This window comes from Petromyzon marinus, chromosome 15, assembly GCF_048934315.1.
Source record: "Petromyzon marinus isolate PM22_M1 ecotype Great Lakes invasive population chromosome 15, UKy_Petmar_22M1.pri1.0, whole genome shotgun sequence".
NCBI lineage: Eukaryota > Metazoa > Chordata > Hyperoartia > Petromyzontiformes > Petromyzontidae > Petromyzon > Petromyzon marinus.
Window position 1 is genome coordinate 15019947 of NC_133681.1, and position 21714 is coordinate 15041660.

The 21714-nt window shown below is 41.0% G+C and overlaps 1 protein-coding gene across 1 annotated transcript in view; it reads left to right on the forward strand.

Annotated features, from left to right (window-relative positions):
• The window catches only part of LOC116942718 (uncharacterized), a 77839-nt gene that overhangs the window by 25333 nt on the left and 30792 nt on the right, over positions 1-21714 (forward strand). The window contains exons 11-15 of the mRNA XM_032954997.2: positions 747-800; positions 12430-12483; positions 14677-14730; positions 16155-16226; positions 20445-20480. Of these exons, the coding sequence (XP_032810888.2) occupies positions 747-800; positions 12430-12483; positions 14677-14730; positions 16155-16226; positions 20445-20480 (270 nt within the window). The remainder of the gene's footprint in view (positions 1-746; positions 801-12429; positions 12484-14676; positions 14731-16154; positions 16227-20444; positions 20481-21714) is intronic.

Below are 21714 nucleotides of genomic sequence, written 5' to 3' on the forward strand. Positions count from 1 at the left end.
TTACAAATAATGTTGCGCTGAGAAAGACCAAATATGGTAGTTGGCTATATATGGACACAAAACTCTGTTTTACAAAGTTCAGTTATTTTCTCACCAGACAATATATGGCAGGAAAAATAACGTGCCACTCACGCCAACAATTGATGACTTAGAGAAGGAGACATGTTTTACGAGTACATATAGTCGGCTCGACGAAGAGAATGACCAAATTAAATGTACGAGCTAAGATGTGGCTTACAGTCCACAGGTTGTATTGTACTGGCGCTAAAAGAGAAGATTCTCACTCTAGTAACACTGGTAGCATCACACAACCCATACCATATTGCTTGTGTAACGATTGATGAATCCATTGTCGAATGTTTGCTTGTGGCTAAATGGCGAATCTGCCCTTTTACAGTGGCTCTTTAAGCCAATGCAGTCTCAAAGACAGAGGACTTGGTATGCCACTTGAAGATAAGCGAACAATTGATGTCACTTCGACCATTATAGTGACATTCTAAATTAAATTATTGTCAGGATACAATCTATATGGGATGTTTAGGTACGAATGATTAAGATTGGTGACATCTAAGGATTGTCTTAAGAAAGCATGGCCATGTGATAGGTTTTAAAAATGTGGTTCTCTCCACAACGGAGTTGTTTAATGATTGCATCGATCGGTTTGTTCAGGAAGGAAATGAGTGAACCCTACGTTGAGATTAATCCCTTTTCGTCTTCCCTTTTCCCCGGTGACCTGTGACGCACAGGGGGAACAAGGTCTGCCTGGCCCAGAGGGAGAAAGGGGACCGTCAGGTAGCATGGTGAGCAACGCTACCGTTTAGGCCTTCATTGTCGTGCTGGGTAAGCTCTCTCCGAGTCGCAGCCGCGTGCTGTTTGGCACAGTGGCTGACGTTTCACTCCGCGTGCTGGGCAGCTACTTCCTTCCCACGAATGAATTGTGTACCGAAGAAGATCCCGTCATGCGGAGCGAAATGTCAGACGCGTCGCCGGACAGCTCACGGGGAGCGAGCCGCAAACAAGTGACGTAACTATTGTGAGCCGTTGTTATGTATAAATGCATAACCATTTATGCAAGTAGGTTAACTATTTACATGGCACGTGAGCCCTTGCAAGGAGGTAGAGAGGGCAGAGTGTCCTGATCTTGTTTGTTCGTTGTAAAAAAAAAATGAATCGGCTTTTGTGAAGCATATGCAAAAGTCTCTCGTGCTCACAAGTGTCTCTTGTAGAAGTCTTAACAATGCTGTGCGAACACATCATGGCACACTGTGAGCTTATCCGCAAAGCCATCAAATACACAACTCCCTCAACGGAGCATCTGCTTGTAGTTTAAACAGAGGGCCAAAAAAAATCGATATTCTTTGTTTGAGTGTGTGTGTCTCTTGTGTGGAGCGGTAGTGTAGTGGTTAGCTAGCTGCGATACGAACCAGGCGACTCGAGTTCACGCTCACGGCCAACACCATTGACGATTATTTTAACCGGTTCTGGGCCTCCCCTAGGTCGACTCAGCCTCAAATGAGTACCTGGTGCGGTGTGTAAACATGGCCACTATGGAGACAAAGGCGGTCGGGCGTGGCGCTGGTCACCGTTCCGTTCCGGCCTTCACAGGTGCTCCCTAATAGCACTTGCCCCAACAGTCTGTTAAGGCTACACGAGGGATCTTTGTCTTTGTGTCTCTGTGCACGCACAAGCGAAGTGGTCATATTTAGCGCATTGAGCTACAGTGTAAATTCTGTGGAGCTGATTTCTGAACCTATAATAACAACATCAGTGAACATTGCATGGGCTTACTCTAGGTGAACTCAGCCTAAAATGCGTACCTGGTACAATGACATTGGGGAGGTAAAGTGCCTAGGGATGGAGGAGCTTGTCACACTCCTACTCATGCGTTGTGCCGGCCTGAATAACATTTGTGTCAGTGTTGTGTGCAAACAAAATCGGAAAATATTATTTTTTAATACTCGAGGAATCGGATGGCCTATAACGCTATTTTTCTCCAAAAAGGCTGAAAAGTTGGACTACAGATGAGCATGAGCAATACAAAAGTCATATACAACATATTTGCCAAAACACAGTATTAACATTGTTCTATCTTGGCACTTAGTGGAGGTTGATTGGTGGAAAACGGAATATATCAACGCATAGTTTTAAGCTGTCGAGAACTTAACCCAGAGAGTCTGAGAACTTAACAGCATAGGATTAGCCTAATTTGCAAGAGTGACCTGTGGCATCAGTCTGTCAAGAGGGAGCCAATGTGACTGCAAGGATTCATCTTCTTTGGTTCTTTCGGTAAAGTCACGTAGAATGAGAATAAAATAATAAATTGATAAAATAAAATAACACAATAAAATTCTCACGACGTTTCGGCCACAACACAAGCGGCCTTCATCAGGTGAAGGGACGAGACTGTCTGGAGGACAGCGCTGGAGCGAACACAGCCAAGCTAAGACCGCGACCTTTAAGCTGTGTGAGAAGAAACAGAGCGCCTTGACAAAGGAATTAGCATAGAATTTAGCATTGAAATAACTGAGGGATTAGCTTGTGACTGGTCACAGAAATAGCTATGTTAAAGTCAAAGCCTACACATCCACAGAGGCACCTAGTATAAATCAAACAGGAGAATTTAGCATTGAAATAGCTGAGTGCTTAGCTTGTGACTGGTCACAGAAATGGCTATGTTAAAGTCAAAGCCTACACATCCACAGAGGCACCTAGTACAAATCAAACAGGAGAATTTAGCATTGAAATAACTGAGGGATTAGCTTGTGACTGGTCATAGAAATAGTTATGTTAAAGTCAAAGCCTACACATCCACAGAGGCACCGAATACAAATCAAACAGGAGAATTTAGCATTGAAATAGCTGAGTGATTAGCTTGTGACTGGTCATAGAAATAGTTATGTTAAAGTCAAAGCCTACACATCCACAGAGGCACCGAATACAAATCAAACAGGAGAATTTAGCATTGAAATAGCTGCGTATAATCCCAATTCAGTACCTTGAGTAACTACACTGACGTCGTCGGGCAGACAACGGCCTCCTCCTGTGAATGACCCCAGTGGACCGTTGACGTCCGCTGTGACTTTCACACCCGCAGCAGCAGCAGCAGTAATAATCTTGACGGCCGCTGGATTTAAACCGCGAACCTCTGCAGCAAACGGCGAACGTGCGACCTCTAGGCCCACGCCCACCGCCCTCGTAACGTGAGCAACATAAGTGATCAAATTAGTCCCTGTGCAGGAGTAAGGTGCATTGCAATATCACCAAACTTGTCGAGACTGTTGCTGTCATCGCATATGCGTGGGGATGTGCTTCATACAGCAGTGGATCGATAATAGCTGCTGCTGCTGCTGGCCATGAAGAAAACATCATATAGCAGCTTCGTGTGTGAATAGTTTGTTGTCCTTTCCCTGCACCTCCGAATAGTACGGTTGGCTACGTAAGGTGCAAAAGAAGTTCTACATACATACAAAAATTACATCTTACCTACAGCCTGGCATTGTTCGATTGTGAACTTCCAAGTTGAAAATCTCTGCCATTGAATTCCTCGCGTATTCTACATGCACCTATATTTCAAGACCGGAAGCTGCCGTTCTACTTGCCAGCTCTGATCCAGCTCTGTGATCTGAACAGAACCAGATGTAACGCTTGCCTCTCACGCACCATATCCTCAGAGAAAAGTTGAGCGCTTCTGTGGCAAAGTGCTTGATGCTTGAATCCTTACATTCCCATTCATCGTGACCCCTTTACGTCTCCCTGATGCAAGTTGCAGGTGATTTATTTAGTAACTGGGATGCAGCTGGTAAAGCTCATTGTGCTCGTTTGCATTAGCATGCCAATCCTCCTTTAGCGCAGCTGCTGTGCGTGCTTGCGGTGACGTTGCTCGTGTGCGACGACGGGGCTCATTTCCCATTATATTCGTTTGCATGAGCATGCCAATCCTCCTTTGGTGCATCACTGACCCCGCCTACTTACCCTTGGGTGACACCCACCTCAAACCTGTATATAGCCTCTTCTTGCAACAGCCCTTTCTTGTTCAGCAGTCCTACGGCTGTATCTTTCTACCTGATGACGATTGCTTGTGTTGCGATCGAAACGTCATTTTTTTTTCTATTCTACCTACGTGACTTTACCGAAAGAACCAAAGAGTATGGATTCCTGCAGTCACGAAAACTTCAAATCAAGATTGATTTTAGGTGTATTTATACTTACGGAGAATACATGGTGAAAGACAGTTATTGTTAATGAAAGCAACGCTTTTTAATGCATGTGTCTTGGATCCTGGTTTTATATGTTTAGAAAGCCTGCCTATAATTAAGCAATAATAATACGAATAATATATGACATACAGTCAATCTGCTGCCGAACGAGGACATCCCCACGCCATGTCGATCTGTGTGGTTGCTTGAGCATATTGCACCGTGCTGGTCCAGTGCAGCCTGGCAAAGCAGTTGGAGAGGGGGCATCTGGGAACGGTTCAGAAATTATTTCCTGCGAACGTTAGCTGAGACTGAGGAATGAAACTCAGGTTTCCAGACTCAACAGCGCAGTGCGCTAACAATTTGCACCACTGCTCTCCCCTTATATAAAACATTTTTTTTTATTGAGGAGACCATTAAGATTGTTTTTATTTGATCTTTAAAATATCCAATTAGAATATAGTCAAGACTGGCACTCAAGAGACGTAGCTGTGTATTTTTTTCCCTGTGGTATGATTAGGTCTTAATTTGACAGAACAGCAGGGATCATGATTTCAAATAATAATAATAACACACTTGCTGATGGAAAGCTTACAAGTTGTTTATTCCTCGACAATGTCAATACATTAAAAACCACGCACAGTCACAGGTAATATTACACCCTTACATTATTGATGTTACCTCTGGCACCCTGTAATACATTACAATTGCATGGAATAGCTCATGCATAATGCATTTATTTTTGCTTGACAAGAAACAGTGAATCTTGACTTAAAGCTTTCGTGACTGCAGGAATTCATATTTTTTGGGTCTTTCGGTAAATAAAATGGATATAACACGAATCATGTATGACCAACTGTCAATCCACTGCCGAATGAAGGTATTATCAGTCGTGCACATGAACTAACTTGTGTGAAACCAATTTACTATAATATAATTTATAGAGATTATCATTTTTGTAGTTGGCAGGGCCACCTTGTGAACATATATTGTGATCCTTCCATAGATTCCCCACGAAAATAATGAACAAAATATGGAGAAAACATTTTATTTTAAAGTCTATACCTGTCCCCTACCAATATCCATTGTTTCACACTCTCTTCTCTAATATATGGAACCATATATTTCAGAATATTCTATCACCTGCTGAGAAGAAAGTGAGTCATTATAAATCAGTGGGGTATCTGTAATTGGGTCACCATTTAAAATGGCTTATACTTTTGCAGCCATGGGATACTTTTCAACCAAATTGAGAACCACCAGGTCTACTTTGGAGTTCGGTATCTGAATCACAGCAGCATGATTTTTTTAAAATATGAATTGTAAATTTTCACTAATTATGAGTGCATATCAAGTGAAAGAAATTTAGGCTCGGCGCATTCTATAAATATCATTCTTATGCCATTCCGCATGAACCATTGTGCGCCGTTCCCAGAAGGAAAGGGCTCGGGGCATCAGGAGAGCACAGACAATGCTCGTCTAAATTCATTTCCAATGTACACGACGCAGCTCTCAATAGGTAGTGGCCATGTTTCCATTCCCCATTGCGTAGTGCAGGGCCTTGTTGCCTTCTTTGGCAGGATATGTATGTGTACAGCCGTTTTCTCAATCCACTACTGGATGAGGACCTCCCTACGCCGTGCAGGTCGTGGATGATTATTCGACCACGACCTGGTAGCCTCCCCCTCCTTGGAACTATATGCACTTTTAAGTCTAGATTAAAAACTAATTTATTTAAACTGCTTTTTGTGGTTAGTTTGCTGTCCCTTCCGCCACACCTTCGAATAGCACAGTTGGGTATGTGCGGTGTAAAAGAAGTGCAAACTTACGTACACCAAGGCATTATTCGTTCTCAACCATTTTTTTTTTATTCAAGATGTGGTGAGATCAGGTGCATGCAAGGTCATTTGGTCATCAGCAATGAATGAGCCAATGTGCGTATACACTGGTCCAAGTGGGCAATGGTGCTGGCCACGAGACTGAGCCACGGTTCCCACTGCACAGCACAGGGCCTTGTTGTATTTTGTGCCACAGTAAACTGAATGTTAAAGTTCCCCACAATTGTTAGCAATCCGAGTGCACAATTTACACATGTTTCAGGGGTGCCTTTTTAAAGCCCAATGCAGCTGCTGTGAATTATTTTCATGGAGGGGGGGGGGGATTAATTGTTTGGAATAACAGCTGTTTAACGTTTTGTAAATGCAAGACCATTAAATTAAGTACAGGTGTGTGAATTTTGATATAATGGTACATTTGGCGCAATATAAGTAGTGTAGAGCCAGTGGCTGGACTCTTCTTTAAATTTTTAAGTGAGGGATTTATTATTTTATTCAGACGATAGAATTAGGAATATTAACTGCGTTTTGTTAACAAAGATATATGAAGGAGACATTTATGCTTTTTTTTTGCTGTTTCACCACATCAACAAAGAGGGAATGTATCTTTGTTCCATAACCCTTCAGCCCTTTTTTGGCAGTCCATCATTTCAGGGGCATTGATTCGGTACAAGCAAACTCCGGACCGATTTCGGCATTACAGCGTTTCATCGACAGAGTGAGGCTTCGCTTGAATCAATGCTGGTGAACCGGCAGATGTAATGCACAAGAAGCCTCCTTTTTAAAGATATTCAATCAATCAATGTTTAGTTGTTGCACAGAAAGTCCTGTTTAGCCAGTTACCCAGCTAGTTTGCAAGTGAGATCTGTGGTGCATCAGCACAAAACGATAACAATGTGGTCCGTACGGAGGAACAGGCAACAGTGGAACAGAATGTGTCAGAGGTGCAGGCACAAATAGTGCTTAGAGAACAACAAAATTACAATATTAACAATGCGAAAGTTATAGAATGCATAACACATGTAATAATGAATGGTATTTTATCGTTTTTAAAAATGTTATATTGTTGGTACTTTGGCTCTTGTTTTATTGCCAGAAATTATATGAAGTGTCCACTGCTGTGTATTTATAGTCTCTAGAGTGTTTGTATAAAGTATAACCCCAAGTTGCATACCATATGTCTCCTGGTTCTTGCATGCACCGACTCATAACATCATGAAACTTTAACGTGCCGCCTATGAACACGTCAGCAGCATTTTCTTGGCAAAGGTGTACTTTTGTGGCGGGTTATCTGCAGGTATTCATCAACATTAGAAGAAGTAAAACTTGTAGAATGTACTCGCTATGATGTTAGGAGACACCCAGGCATAATGAATTCTGATGAAAACCTGTCGGCCAAAATGTTGAGTGTCTTACATTTCGGCGTGCCATACATTTTTTAGTTTTTACTTTTATATGCAATGCCAACACCAATGAAAACATAGACGCATACCTCCAAGGATGCTGCATCTGAACCAATCGCATTTACAATTTTTTTGCTATTTGATATATTTACAGTACTGTATCAATAGCAATACTTTAAATCCCTTCGTCAATCCACTGATAGATGAAGCCTCCCCCCCCCCCCCACGGTGCATGTCGATCGCGGGGGCTCTTTGATCATACTTGACAACGCCGCTCATCGTGGGGGAGCAGTAGCGTATTATCTGAACTGGTCCTGGGCTTCTGCGAGGTTGACTCAAAATGAGTACCTGGTGCCGTGTCGGCCTTTGTAGCCACTCGCTAACAGCGTTTTCGCCGACAGTCTGTTAAGGCTACAGGGGGAATCTTTGGCGTTGTGTAAAGCATTGCTGATTGGTTCGAGCAAACGCATGTTTTTAAATGTCCTTTATGATGTAAAAATACATTTAAAAAATATTTTATACCTACGTGACTTTACCGAAAGAACCAAAGAGTATGTAAAAATACAGTCGCATTTCTTCATGAATTTGCACCGTCAATTCACTGGAATATTTTTGTCAAGCAATCTTGAAAGTGCGATTGTTTTTGTTCGTTTCAAATGAGAATTGAAAACACCTTGATGAATTGTATCCCCTTAAATCCCCCCACCTCCGTCTACCCAGCAGTATATATGAGTACAACACAGGTAGTCTACCAGTAGGTCGCATATGGTGGGTGTAAACTGTGGGTGCTCCCACTCCTTCCTTGACGTCTGGTCAATGTGAACTAGTAGGCAGTGCCGGATGAAGCTAGTGCGGCGCCTGTAGCATATGTTATAAAGGGGCCCTAAATTACACGAAAATCACACAAATATTCAAACACAATTTTTTTAACTTGTATAGTCAACTAATTGTATTTTTTTTATTTGCTATACAGCCAGATAATACGACAAATCGCTAACCTTAAACACCCAGTCGTTCATAAAAGTTTAAGGCGGTATAGTACTATAGTAATAGAGCAAGTGCAGAATCACTGAACCGGAATTGATAGCTTGAAAGCGTTTAGCGCGGGGCCCTTGAAAGTGTGGGGCCCGTAGCATGTGTAGCGACTTTTGCTACGAGGATAATCGGGCACTGCTAGTAGGCCAAACTGCCCGCCATAGAGGGAATCTCTAGAGCTCCCTATCGTGGATGTTCTTCTGTCAGCAGTGGCGTGAGAAAGAAATTGCACGGCTACACATTTATCTTTCCCATTTTGAATGTCTTCCAATTGTGTGTGCGGACCGGGTGGACTAAACTTGCTCTGAACAAATCACGTGCGATGTAGCCTCAGCCAGACGCCTGCATTTGGAGAGGCACCGTCATTTGCTGAACAAAAATGACAACTTCCATGTTGCCAGCTTCGTTTAAAATGGAGCCAATGTAGGCCATACCTGTTGCAAAGGCTTTGAGACATTCTTGGCAGATTGCTGTGTTCCTAATCGTCAGAGATTGTAAATTAATAGCAAGAGGTTTTTGTTTAAATCACAATTACACCTTGAAGAAATATATTTTCATGGCTCGATTGCTTCTCTCTCTCAAATATATGGAAATTTGGCCCAACACAGCTGATTCCTTTGTCTTGTATTCATGGTACGTGCTTGCCAATCCTGCTGTCCAGTGCTATGAGAAGTGTTGACTCTGCTTGGAGGAATCCGATGAGCTATTTTTCAAAGATGTGTGCCTATTAATGATTTCGGTATTGTAACGGGGCTTGATATGAGAGCTCGAACCAGTGCAATGTGTGTTCGATAGATTATCATTGTTGTCTTCATTCAGTACCAGAAATTATTATCAACGCTCTTGGAACCATTTCATCTGCATGCTTTTGTTTTAAAAAAACACGTGTCACTTTTACCCTTTGTTACAGAGCATGCCATTAACAAATTAAACTAATTATATCGAAGCCTTATTTTTCCACATATAAAAAAAACGGAAATTAAAAGGACCCCAGGTCATTTAATTTAAAAAAAATGCACGTATATGAGTGTGCATTTTATTCCCCATATAAGTCACTTAATATTCACAAACTATTAAAACAATAACACATGGTATTGCTAGTGACCCTGAGCAATACTCAATTACATGGGCCAAAGAAATAAATGCATGATAAGATTCAGTGGAAATGCTTGAGGCTCAAAGAGACAAACACTGGTATCTGAACAAGACACCCGTCAAGGCAAGGTAGTGACAACGAAACCTATAATGGTAAAAAAAGTAAATGGCTACATAACGAATTATGTTAATATATCTCCATAGGGCTCACTGGTCCATAGATTACTTAACACCAATTGTGACTCTTTTATCCATTATGCAAATCGATCCAGACATTATTTTTTCCCTCGTCTTGCATATCTTCCACTATTTCCTACTACTACTTTAATGTCTCGTCGAGCTCCCCTTGATTTTCTTAGACCACGGCTCGGGGAGTCCAGCGAAATATGTTTATACTTTAACTCGAAACAATTATGAATACCACCATACAAAGCACGACTGTGGTCGAGGTTGGAATCCTGTTTTTGTCTACATGGGGCAAAGCATACAGATCGTACGTCGCTGTACAGAACTCCATGTGAAGCGTTCAGATTGACTCATTTATGATCCAGCACTCACTGGTTCACTCGATTAACGGGCAACCAGTCGCCTCCTTAACACTCTTTTACCGCTAACACCATGGTTACTGGTCCCGTGAACTTCACTTATTAATGTATCACCCATGTTGAGGACTCGGTCCACCAGACTGACTGTTGTGTCTCATCCGTACTGTGTTCAACCGCTACACTCCAGGTCACAACACTTCCACTCTGTGCTCATTCCCTCGCCCTGCTCGACTTTGGAATTCCCAACAAGCCTGCTTAAATCAAGAAACGTGTTAATTCCAATCCGTTACAACTTTTATATTGCCGTTTGTTGATGTGCCACTGGATGCTTCAGTGCACTTGGCTTCTGCAATTGTGTAAAAAAAAAGTCCATCCTTTGTATTGTTTTGTTCCTGTACTGTTGTTGAAAATCATAAGTAAATCATTGTTTGGTAAATATAACACAAGTTGTTTTGGGATCACACTGTCCCCCAGGAAGTCACACCCATAACTTCGCGACAGTTAAATTCCTGACCGTGTATTCATTATTGTCTCCTGGGTGTAAACAACAGCAAGGCATAAGCATTTTCCTTGGTTCTTTCGGTAAAGTCACGTAGAATGAGAACAAAATAATACTCATTCTACGTGACTTTACCCAAAGAACCAAGGAAGATGAATCCTTGCAGTCACGAAAGCTTTAAATCTAAGCATAAGCATTTATTTATTTTGATAAAAAACCAATCGTAATGGCCATCTATGATGAAATAACATGAATGGTCACTAATTGACAAAGGGACAATATTGGATTGCACTTTCCTCTAATGAACGGAAATTGCAATTTTATTACGTTCGTATGTTGTAACGAGCAAGCATAGACATTTAATGATCTACCTTTATGGTCACCATATTTTTCTTTAAGGAAGGATTCATTACATGGAATTGATAAATACATGGTGATTGCTCCTGTAACTTATTAAATAAATCTTGACTTAAAGCTTTCGTGACTCCAGCAATTCATATTCTTTGGTTCTTTCGGTAAAGTCACGTAGATAGAAATACAAATGGAATTTACATACAATTAAAATAATAAATAAAATTAGAAATAAAAGCAAAAAACCTACGACGTTTCAATCGCCTGATGAAGACCGCTTGTGTTGCGATCAAAACGTCGTGGGGTTTTTGCTTTTATTTTTAATTTAATTTTTTAATTTTATTTAATTTGTATTTTCTATCTACGTGACTTTACCGAATTAACCAAATAATATGGAACTGATACATAATTATGACCAGCTTATCAACACATGCTAGAGGCATATTCACCCTGTTGCTGTATTTCACTTGCCTCATGAAGGTTGGAGCTTGTAAACTCGTTGAAAAGCCAGAAATATAAAAAGGCAAGCTTATGGAATCAAGTGCCAGATAACTCGCTTCATTTGGAAGCAATTTCTATACATTTCAAATGGTGTAAACATACAACCCTGCAATATATAATGCTAATGCCCCTTGACAGAAGAGCCTCCATGAGATGGAGCTCTTGGAGAGCCTACTCTTCCATGCTGCCCAGACATCTTCTAAATAATGGAAGTAGCCACACTTTACCACACCGCACGTGAACTGCCGATTGCCTTGCTGTGGTGTGCCCTTTTACACTGCAGCGTGAACAGAGTAGGGAGGGAGTTAAATAATCTCCCCATGGTTTCAACTGTAACGCTGGGAGATCAAAACAGAGACCTTTGGATTGCAAGTCCAGTGTGCTAACCATTATACCATGGCAGCTTCCTCTATGTATTTAATGCCGACCGCATCGCGAACTTTCAGGTGCGCTTCTGCGGCCGCCTGGAACGCTCTTCCTTCCGATATCGGAAAGCCACTTTAGCAATGCACTTTTAAATCTAGATTGAAAACTCATTTGTTCATCACCGCTTTTTGTGTTTAGTTTGTTGTCCTCCCCCTACACCTCTGATTAGCACGGTTTGATATGTACGGTGCGAAAGAAGGTCAACATATATACACATTCTGAAATGTAACACGTTTATTTTATTGCAGTTAATTACTTCATGGCTGCCAACGTACTCAACATTCATTAACTTGCCTCGTATGACAGCACATCTGTGAATAACTGAACAATCATTCAGCCAAGTTATTGGACAAATCCTGGTCTGACAATGACACAGCCCATGCTCGCAGAATCATGAAACACATCAGGTGGTCAAGCTTTATTGTTAACCAGCCTTCTGTACGTCAAGAAATGTTGGCCTCTAGACTCTTTTAAAATGCATCCTGCCTGGACGTTGTCCAGGTGTGTTGCTTGTTAACCAAGCCTGTCCGTTTGTTTCCCCAGGGGTTTGACGGAGCAGCGGGCTTGGCAGGTCCCCCTGGCCCCGCGGGAACGAAGGTATGGCAACATCAAGCTGACTTCTAACAGCGTGGAGCGTGGCGGTCCACGGGAGCTTAGAAACTGATAGGTTTAAAATATTGACTCTGGGTACGGGCAGAACATTCAGAAATAAAACATGCGGCACTTCTTATCGACCGCATTCCTGCTTGGTTTCACCTGCCCTCCCTCGGTGGTTCACCTGCCCTCTGCATCACGGCATGTGGCAGCAGTGACAAGGTAAACCAAGGAAACAGTTGTTTTTTTGCAAGCTGAAACTTTTTAACCCTGAACTTAGCCTTTTTTTCTCACTTAAAGGAAAACACTTTCAGAGTCGACCTCGGTAAAGGAAGCAATAAGAGTTGACAAAGTCCCTTTGTTAATGGTTTAAACGGAGAATGTAAATGAATACTGTATCCTGCAATGTATTGAACAAGACAGTTCATACGTGAGTGCGATTTTTTTTCCCTTTCCGCCCCTTAAAGATTAATTTCCCAAAAATTAGCGCAGCTGGTTCAGGTTCTAAGCAAATAATAAAAAAAAAATTATCGCAAGTGCGTAACTGTGAAACAATTTAATGATTGCGGAAAAAAAAATCTAATGCTGCCACATCGCGGTGACGTTGATTTTGAGAAGAAAGACTGAGATGTGAGGTCTGCAACGAGACTTGGCTTCTTGGGAATTAAAAGCTTACGTGTCACCATGCTTGTTGCTGAGCAGTTTTGTCATGTTAAATTAATGACACAGGTCACAAAGTTCAACATCAAAAGAGCCTTTTGCACGTCTATTGCAACGTAGTTGCTTAAATTCATTGTAACGCTGAAGGGGTAAACACACATACCTTGGTTTATTGCTCTTGACTGACATGAAAGACTGCTCAGAGTTCTGAAATGAACAATTGAATCCCATTCGAAAACACGGCATGGGACTTGAATTTTCTTTTTTGTAAGCGTGCTTCAAAAGTGGTACCGCCCTATGAAGTGCTCGCCGTTATACATGTTTTAGTATATGCGTCGATGTGCTCCTCTATCGTGTCTTGAAATGAACACGTGTATTCGTGGCTACATGTTTAATGTACGGGTTGCCGTGTGTGTTTTTATACTGTTATTCTAATAGTTTTTTTATGTATATACGGTTTGTGTGATATCATAATAATAATAATTCAAAGCCAATTGCCCGTTCATCACACTGGATGGTGCAGATGGGTGAAGGGGGCCCACGTCGGGTTCAGTTATCACGCGCCACCGGTGTTAACCCTGGCCGGGAAGTGAACTCGGGTGGTCACTGGCTACATAGAGCAATGGACAGACCACTGCGCCGTTTCTCCACACTGAGATGCACGCGCATTTGGATGTTTCCACTGTTATTTGTTGAGATGGCAATATCACTTACATGTAACGTGATAGCCTTTTTTTTACTATAGAATATGTACTTCGATATATCATTACATTCTCCCAACAACGGATTTAAATAACACAAAAGGAGTCTCGCTTTTTTTTTGTCCGGTGCATTTGATTGTAAGATGGATGGATTGTGTTCAGGCATGTGAGCTTTGATTAAATGATACATTTAAATTGTCGTTTGGTAATGTACCTGCTGCATTGGCATTCAGTTTTTCTCCAGATGTCACCTTTAGTCAGGTTTTGGGTTCGTGGTTAAGAACGTATTTATTTTTGTTCACTTTTTTTTGCATCAAATAAGAATTAGTATCAGTAGTTAATTTGGTCCAAATGCCCACGGATTTTGGACATCATATGTTTACGCTGTATATTATATTCAAAAGTAGAATGTATTTTATCAATTAATTTCATGTTTTTGGCCTCATAAGCTAATCTCATAGCTAATAAAGGAAAATCGCACGAATTTGTAGTTTCCGTTTGTGTACAATTGTGGTGATTTAGTGCCATTACCTGCATGTGTCCGTGTTAAAACTGCCAGTGTTTAGTACCAAATGGGTTTCTGCTTTCTATTGATCGCCATGAATAATTTAGTTGCAATTTGATGACCAAAATTGAGCCGGTCTGCTTTCTAGAATGCATCGAACTACCTAACGGTCATTAAATTAACTGCACACCACACCACCACACACACACACACACTCCACTCGGGCACAATAGAAAACTTTCGGCTGATGCATTTTTTGATTATCAAAGTGAGCCTGTTTAATTCTCCTCTCGTGTTCCTGATTAACTGACTTCCTTCTTTTCTGTTCAGGGTTCGAAAGGTACAACAGGGACCCAGGGGCCGTGGGGACTACCAGGACCTGCGGTATGTGCCTAATGTGCCCGACTAAAAGCCGGATACGTTTCCCTTTTATAAACTGCATGCCACAGTAAAGCGAATGCACAGCATTTCCCTTGCAATTCCTGAACGACGCACGTCAAAAGATAAGTCTTGCGTGGGCAAACAACTACGGAAAGTTTTGGTGTTTACCAAAAAACGAATTAGGTTACACTGTGATGATGAAGAGTGATTGATGCTAAAATAGTGTAGTGTTTATAAATTCAACAGATTGGGAATGAGTGGTTCCACATTTACATGTTTTATGAAGAAGCCAGAAACTGTGAACAAATATTAATATATTAAAGTAACTAGATATTGTGTTTCATTAGTAACACGACAATAGTTAACTTCCTTTGAAAGTCCACTCATTTTATTTGGGGAGGTTGATTGATCATACTTCACCACACTCGTCTATTCAGATATAACTTGCCACTGATGTTAGCCGTGGCCAGGAATCAAAGTATGCTTGCTGGGTATGTAGTGCAGTGCGCTAACCACTGCACCACCACTTTCTCGTTGCATTACGTACCTCGTAATAACAAATATCAATACATTTAATTTTACTCTTAAAAACAGATATTTTGTTTTAAATTTCCATAAAATATGTATCTCAAATTCATATATAGACTTTAAGAAACAATATATAAAGTACTAAAGTTGAAGCGTTATATAAGAGTACCACTTTACGATAAAAACACACAAAATTATAACCAAAAAGGCTGCTCTTTACTACCATAGAAGTTACTATTTAAACTGAACTTTTTATTACATTTTACCAGATAAGGCCCCCTGAGCTACATAGCTCTTTTTCAAAAGTGACCTGGCCACAAATGATAGCTCAACGAAGTGGCTTATCATGCACCAATGTAGAACAGCCAAATACTCTAAACGTGTGGTTTTTTTTTATGTGGAGGGAAAAACCGGAGAACCCGGAGATGAATCCACATGGCCACGGGGAGAGAGACACGCAAACTCCAAACATATAGGCGTCAGGATCAGGATCGAACCAATGCCTTCCTGTATACCAGGCGAGGTAGTTAACATCCCACCACCGTGTCACTCAAAGTTAGTTAACATTTGTTTTTCAAAATGTTGGCTTTCAAAATATTAACTACACCATGTCGATGTTATTATTTAGGTATTGCGAATGCATCTTGCTTGTGGGAATTTTAAATGGTGCGTTATATAGAATGCATGTGTCAGGCTGCGTGGACAGTATACAAATCTGCCGGTTTTGGAAACTTACTCTGCCCCATCAGAGCGTATAAATTAGCCAAAGGCAGTTCATTTGACTGCGATTGTTACTTTTGAAATGTGAAATGGCAACACGCTCTATATAAATCACAATCCCACATTTGTGGCTTGCTGTAAAACTGTCTGTCTGCCTGCCTGGGTGTCTGCACCTCCAGGGAAGGAAGGGGGAAGCTGGGCTGACGGGGTCACCAGGTTATGGCGGTCTCCCTGGGGGTGACGGAGAAATGGTAAGCACCCAGCAAAAAAAAACTAAATTTCGACAGGTGTTCAACACCTGAAGCTGCCGTACATGCAGTGGCATTTCCCGTCGACTGCTGAAAATACACAGGTACACTAAGGTGAAATGTTTGTTATTTCAGCACCTGGGACTATTACCAACCCCCGACTGGTTTTATAATTATCTCGAGAGTAGCAAAAAAATGCATAGCATTTGGGAACACTCAATCAGATTTCTCCTCGATCTTCAAAGGAGTTCCACACGATCCTGCTTTTGGCCCACTCTTTTTTCCCATTTACGAAACGTCAGCTCAAAACGGTTGTTGCTGTTGTCAGCGATACTTCGCATGAATGGGTAAAGGCATCCTTAATGTGCTTCCATTCCTTCCTTTCTGTGGTTGACTGTCTAGTAGTGGCCTCAAAACTAACCCACTGAAAAATCTACTTTGCTGACAGTATTATTCTTTCTGTGCCTGCCACTTTTGTTGATGAAGTCAAATTAAATTTGCAATTTGGTTCCAATAATATTCAACGGGAAACTATTTATGTAATGCCAAATACTTTTTATTTATATTTAAGTAATCTTGATTCATACCCTTGGCACGGTTTCCCTCGAAACACGTGCTTGCTGCTGTCAGGGAATCTGGCTCAGTTTCCACGTACATCTAAGTAAACGTATGCAAAGCCTTGGAAATAAATTATGCCCATGTTAGGTTCCTTTTTATAAATAAAAAAATGTCTTTCAATACCCATTCGCAATCAGCTTATCGTCTTTGCTGTCATGCCCATGCCAGACTACGAAGGATGTGATTTACACATTCACTCAGCACGGTTCTAACTGCAGCATGTACAAAATCCTTTGGCACGTGTCATGACGGGTACTGCAAGATACGACCGTGTCCGTCCGGTGCTCGCTGACCTCCATTGGCTTCAGGTTGTCGAACGAATACATTATAAGATCGCATTCATTGCACACAAAATGTTTGCCACACATGAACCACAATACTCGTCAAGGAGCATAAACCATCACACAAACTCCGGTCATTCTTGTAGCGGCTTTTAGCTAACCATCGAACAAAGATGGTCACTGCATTGTGCGCTTTCAGATGCGCTTCTGCGGCCGTCTTGAATGCTATTCCATCCGATATTAAGAAGCTACTGGAGCCACCCACTGTTAAATATAGATTGTCTTGAGAACTGCTTTTGTGTTTAGTTTATTGTCCTTTCCCCGCACCTCCGATTATCACGGAAGGCTACGTAAGGTGCGAAATAAGTTCAACATACATACATACATGAAATTAGATTTGAGCCTGGTTTCTGGATGAGGATTGGTCGGTTTATCAGTGACTTCTGCTGTAAATCAGGTGACCTGACCACTATTTTGTCAGACAGACCTACATTGGTCTAAGTTTGTTTTCCCACCAACCAATTGAGAGCTGCTTTAAAGTTTATCTGGCTCGCTTTTCCAGGTTTTAATACCAGCTTCTGAGTGCTCATTTATCCAGGAGGTTGCATATACCTGCAACAATTGGGTGTCCTTATCAAGTCTAAAAACACATTAATTAATTGCATGGAAATGTTTTGTACAGTTCTTCCTAATCACATTTCTGCCCCTTCTGGCTTAATTTTTCACTCTCCTCGTGAAAGAATTACGTTTGCTAACGCTGGTACATTTGTGACATGGCCCTGACTGTGTTGTTTGTTTCTCGTTCTGTTTGCTTTGACGGTCTTGTTTAACGGCGATGTGTACACATTCTTTTTCCCTGTTAATTCTCTCTGTTGCTCTACGTGCGTTCGGTCTGCAGCAATGCACTTCACTTTTGTCACCCGTTGATCCTGGTCACCTTTGCAAATGGGACTCGTTTTCTCAGGCAGGTCCCACGAGTGGCGGAAAAGAGGAGTGGGGGAAGGGGGCAAAGACCCCTCCCCCCCCATGCCCCCCTTCCCCCTCTGAGACTCATAAAATTGGTAGTATATCGTTATTTACCAAGAAAATATACATTTCGTGTCTTTTTTTGCATTAACTTAGGGTCCTGTTGAAAAACACAAATTCTTGAAATCTCAGGCCCACCTCCCATGGGAAGTTTCTAGATTCGCCTCTGGTTCTCACGTGACGAAAATGAAGTCTACCATCCTTATTTAGTTTAACCGAGGCATCGTCAATGGCGAATGCGGAATATTGGGAGTGGCTGAGTGGCTCAGGGGTCTGAGCACTGAACCGGCACTGATGAGGCCCTGGGTTCAAATTCTGGGCAGCCCGCCTGTGATTAAAACCACGTTTTCAAATGTAGCGAGTAGGTAGTCTCAGCCAGGTCACCCTAGCTTCAGACACACACAAAAACTGCCATTACATTTGACAAAATTCCAGCTCTTAGACTGACAAAATGAAAAACTTTCATTTTACTGCCAGGTGCCAAGTATCCCTGTTGCAAGCTGTATGAGAACATGCAGTGCCCAGAGTGTGGAAAATAGGTCAATTGAAGGCATTGGAGGAGTAGAATTCCGAACTGATATTATCAGTAACATAGCCATGATAGCTCAGCCAGAATATAATTAGCGAGAAAGATCAAATCTATTTGGTAAAATTAAGAGGACCCTTTTTAGGAGGTTGTGTAGTAAAGAAGCTGGTGGTAGCAATGACTTATTTTTGTTCAAATGAAATATATTTATTCATCAAGTAAACAATATTCTTTGTCGGCTAAAGGTGTGCTTTTTAGCTGAGCTTATATATAATCATTGCCTTTTAAAGTAATATATATGTGAAGGTTGTGTCGTACAATGGAAATGGAAAGATAACATACTAATATTAATTTGGAAGGTTCAAATGGCCAGATTGTGTTCATTGTCTGAGGAGCATACTGTATGTGTATCGGTTTGACAAAAAAAATATGGCTACCCGATTCAGCATTCATATATACGGTGTGTGAAAAATCCGAGCGTGTGTTTAATTTTTCATGGCACGAACAGTTCAGCGATGAGATGTGCAATATATTTTTGTAATGTTTTCTTGTTGTAAAATAATGAAGTCAAGCGAGGAGGGCAGCCATGGTAAGAAACGAAAAGAGCCACGCACTTAAATGTGTGATAAAGTACATTGTCGAAATGAGTGCAGTCAATGGCTGGAAATATGAGGCAATCAGCATCATTTATTGAAGCCTCCGCATTGGGCGCTCGTTACAGGGAGGTTTTGACATGCAGAGCGAATGCAAAACAAGAACACCAGGTGCATACCCCAAACCACACATTGGGCTCTCGCCCTGTGGTGTATTTTGTTGTTGCTGTTAGGCTTCCATGCATTGCCGAACCTTTTTCCTGCCCTTGCGGTTGAAATTGGTCACATTTCGAAGAATTCCAAAACATGCCATGACCGCAGATACGCGTATGTGTGTGTGTGCCTTCTTCCTTCCCATCCACGCCCCCCTCGCACCTCGTGACCCTCACTAAACCCTCCTTCTAAACTCAATATCGGTGGGATGGAATATTAGAATTGTAACACAACTAACCTGAAAATTCCATCGTCGCCTCTGTCAAAAGGTGTGATATTGCAAAAAGGATGATGGCATTCCAGCACATGGGGCAATTTTGAATTAATTTAAATGCCCCGTGTAGTTTATTTGGTTCTGAATGTGACGGTGAAATATGTTTTCCCCCACAGAGAACACAAGTGACGTTCATTCAATGTAGATTTTAAAAAATGTAATCCAATTATGAGTTATTACAACTCGCCTTCAAAAATATATACCAAAAAGCAGTGACTTTTCACTTAAATTCCAAGCATTTGTTTTCGAGAAAAAGCCAAAACATTGAACAGTTTTTACATGTTGAATAGAAATTTACATACGAGGGAAGCTGCCAAAATAAACGCAGTCTTCTGCACGATCGTGTGCGACGCAGGCTATGTTGTAGTCGCGTAATTTTAGAGTTTTTCAGTTTTAGTTGTAGCTCAATAATGACTTCATGATTATTATTTTTTTACACCGATTGCTGTCCGTATTATCGGATGAATAGGCTACACTTTTCTTCTTTGGTTCTTTCGGTAAAGTCACGTAGAATGAGAATAAAAGAATACAATCAAATAACACAATAAAATAACACAATAACATTTTATTGTGTTATTTTATTTTATTATTTTATTCTCATTCTACGTGACTTTACCGAAAGAACCAAAGAAGATGAATCCTTGCAGTCACGAAAGCTTTAAATCGAAAGGCTACACTTTGTTGTTTCAGGGTGAGAAAGGAGAGGCAGGATTGCCTGGCCACCAAGTAAGTTTTCTTCTTGTTGCCTATTCATGTATTCGACCACGTGTACGTTTTCAGGAAAACGTGTGTGTGTATGTGTTTGCTTGCGTAATAGGTGTTTGCCAAGATGCCTTGTGCCAACAGTCTAAAAGGCTTTGCAGTGCAACGTCGTCATATATCCCAACTGTCACGTATCCGCTCTGACGAATTAACCGTCCAGACCCAGCGCAGTATTTGTGCACGGTGTAAATTGTCATTATCTGCACATAAATCTGACTTTTTCTCACGCAGTAGTACATTCTTAATTCTACGTAAATGCAGGAACTATAGATCAAAATCAAAAGTTGCATGGTCAAACATTCAAAACAGTTTGCACTTTTTTTCCCCCCTCTAGCCTATTTTTAACATGGTGTAAGGATAATTATCTTTAGATTTTCACATATACGATCTTTTTACATATCTGCCTATAGTTCAGTCCCCGGCGAGTTGGGATATGTGTCGTTGCAAAAATAGCATAACGTTTATAATAAAAGAGGTAGCTCTGTGTTTATAGATCCAGCTGTACGTTAGGCAATGAGAATGCATGATAGGCAATGATAATGCATTATATGCAATGGTAATTCATGATAGGCAATGATAATGCATGCTAGGCAATGAGAATGCATGATAGGCAATGATAATACATGACATTATGGCAATAACGTTCCAGCCCAGCATTTGAGAGGGTATAAAATAAACTTGGCAGATATTTTTTTTTAAATCTCAAAATATCATATCTTATGCATAAACAGAAGAATTGCAATGTTAAAGCATGCATTATCGGTTTTATTTTATTATTTGAAAACATTAAAATTTTGTAGGAATAGTGACATTATTTTTTACAAAAGTCACAGCAGCTGCAGAGCCTTGTTTAAGAACCTCAGAAATCGAATTAATTCCGTTCTAATTAATTTTGCATTACACAACCAAAAACTCGAATGGGATGCAGCGAATATAAACTTTGATGATTGACCAGTTATATGAAACGTAATTTGCTCAAAATAAGAATCCCTGAAATTGCTATGGATGAAAGGCACTCGAAATTGCAACTGCTCAGGGCTAGAAAGTTTGCAGAAGCTATCAGCATCAATCTCGTGCTCCTCCGGATGCCATTAGGAGAACATACAAACATCTGTCTTTTACAAGGTTGTTGTTGGTATGGCTTTAGGCAGGCATGTATCATTTTACTTAAGCAGCATCAATAATGTCTGTGTATGTC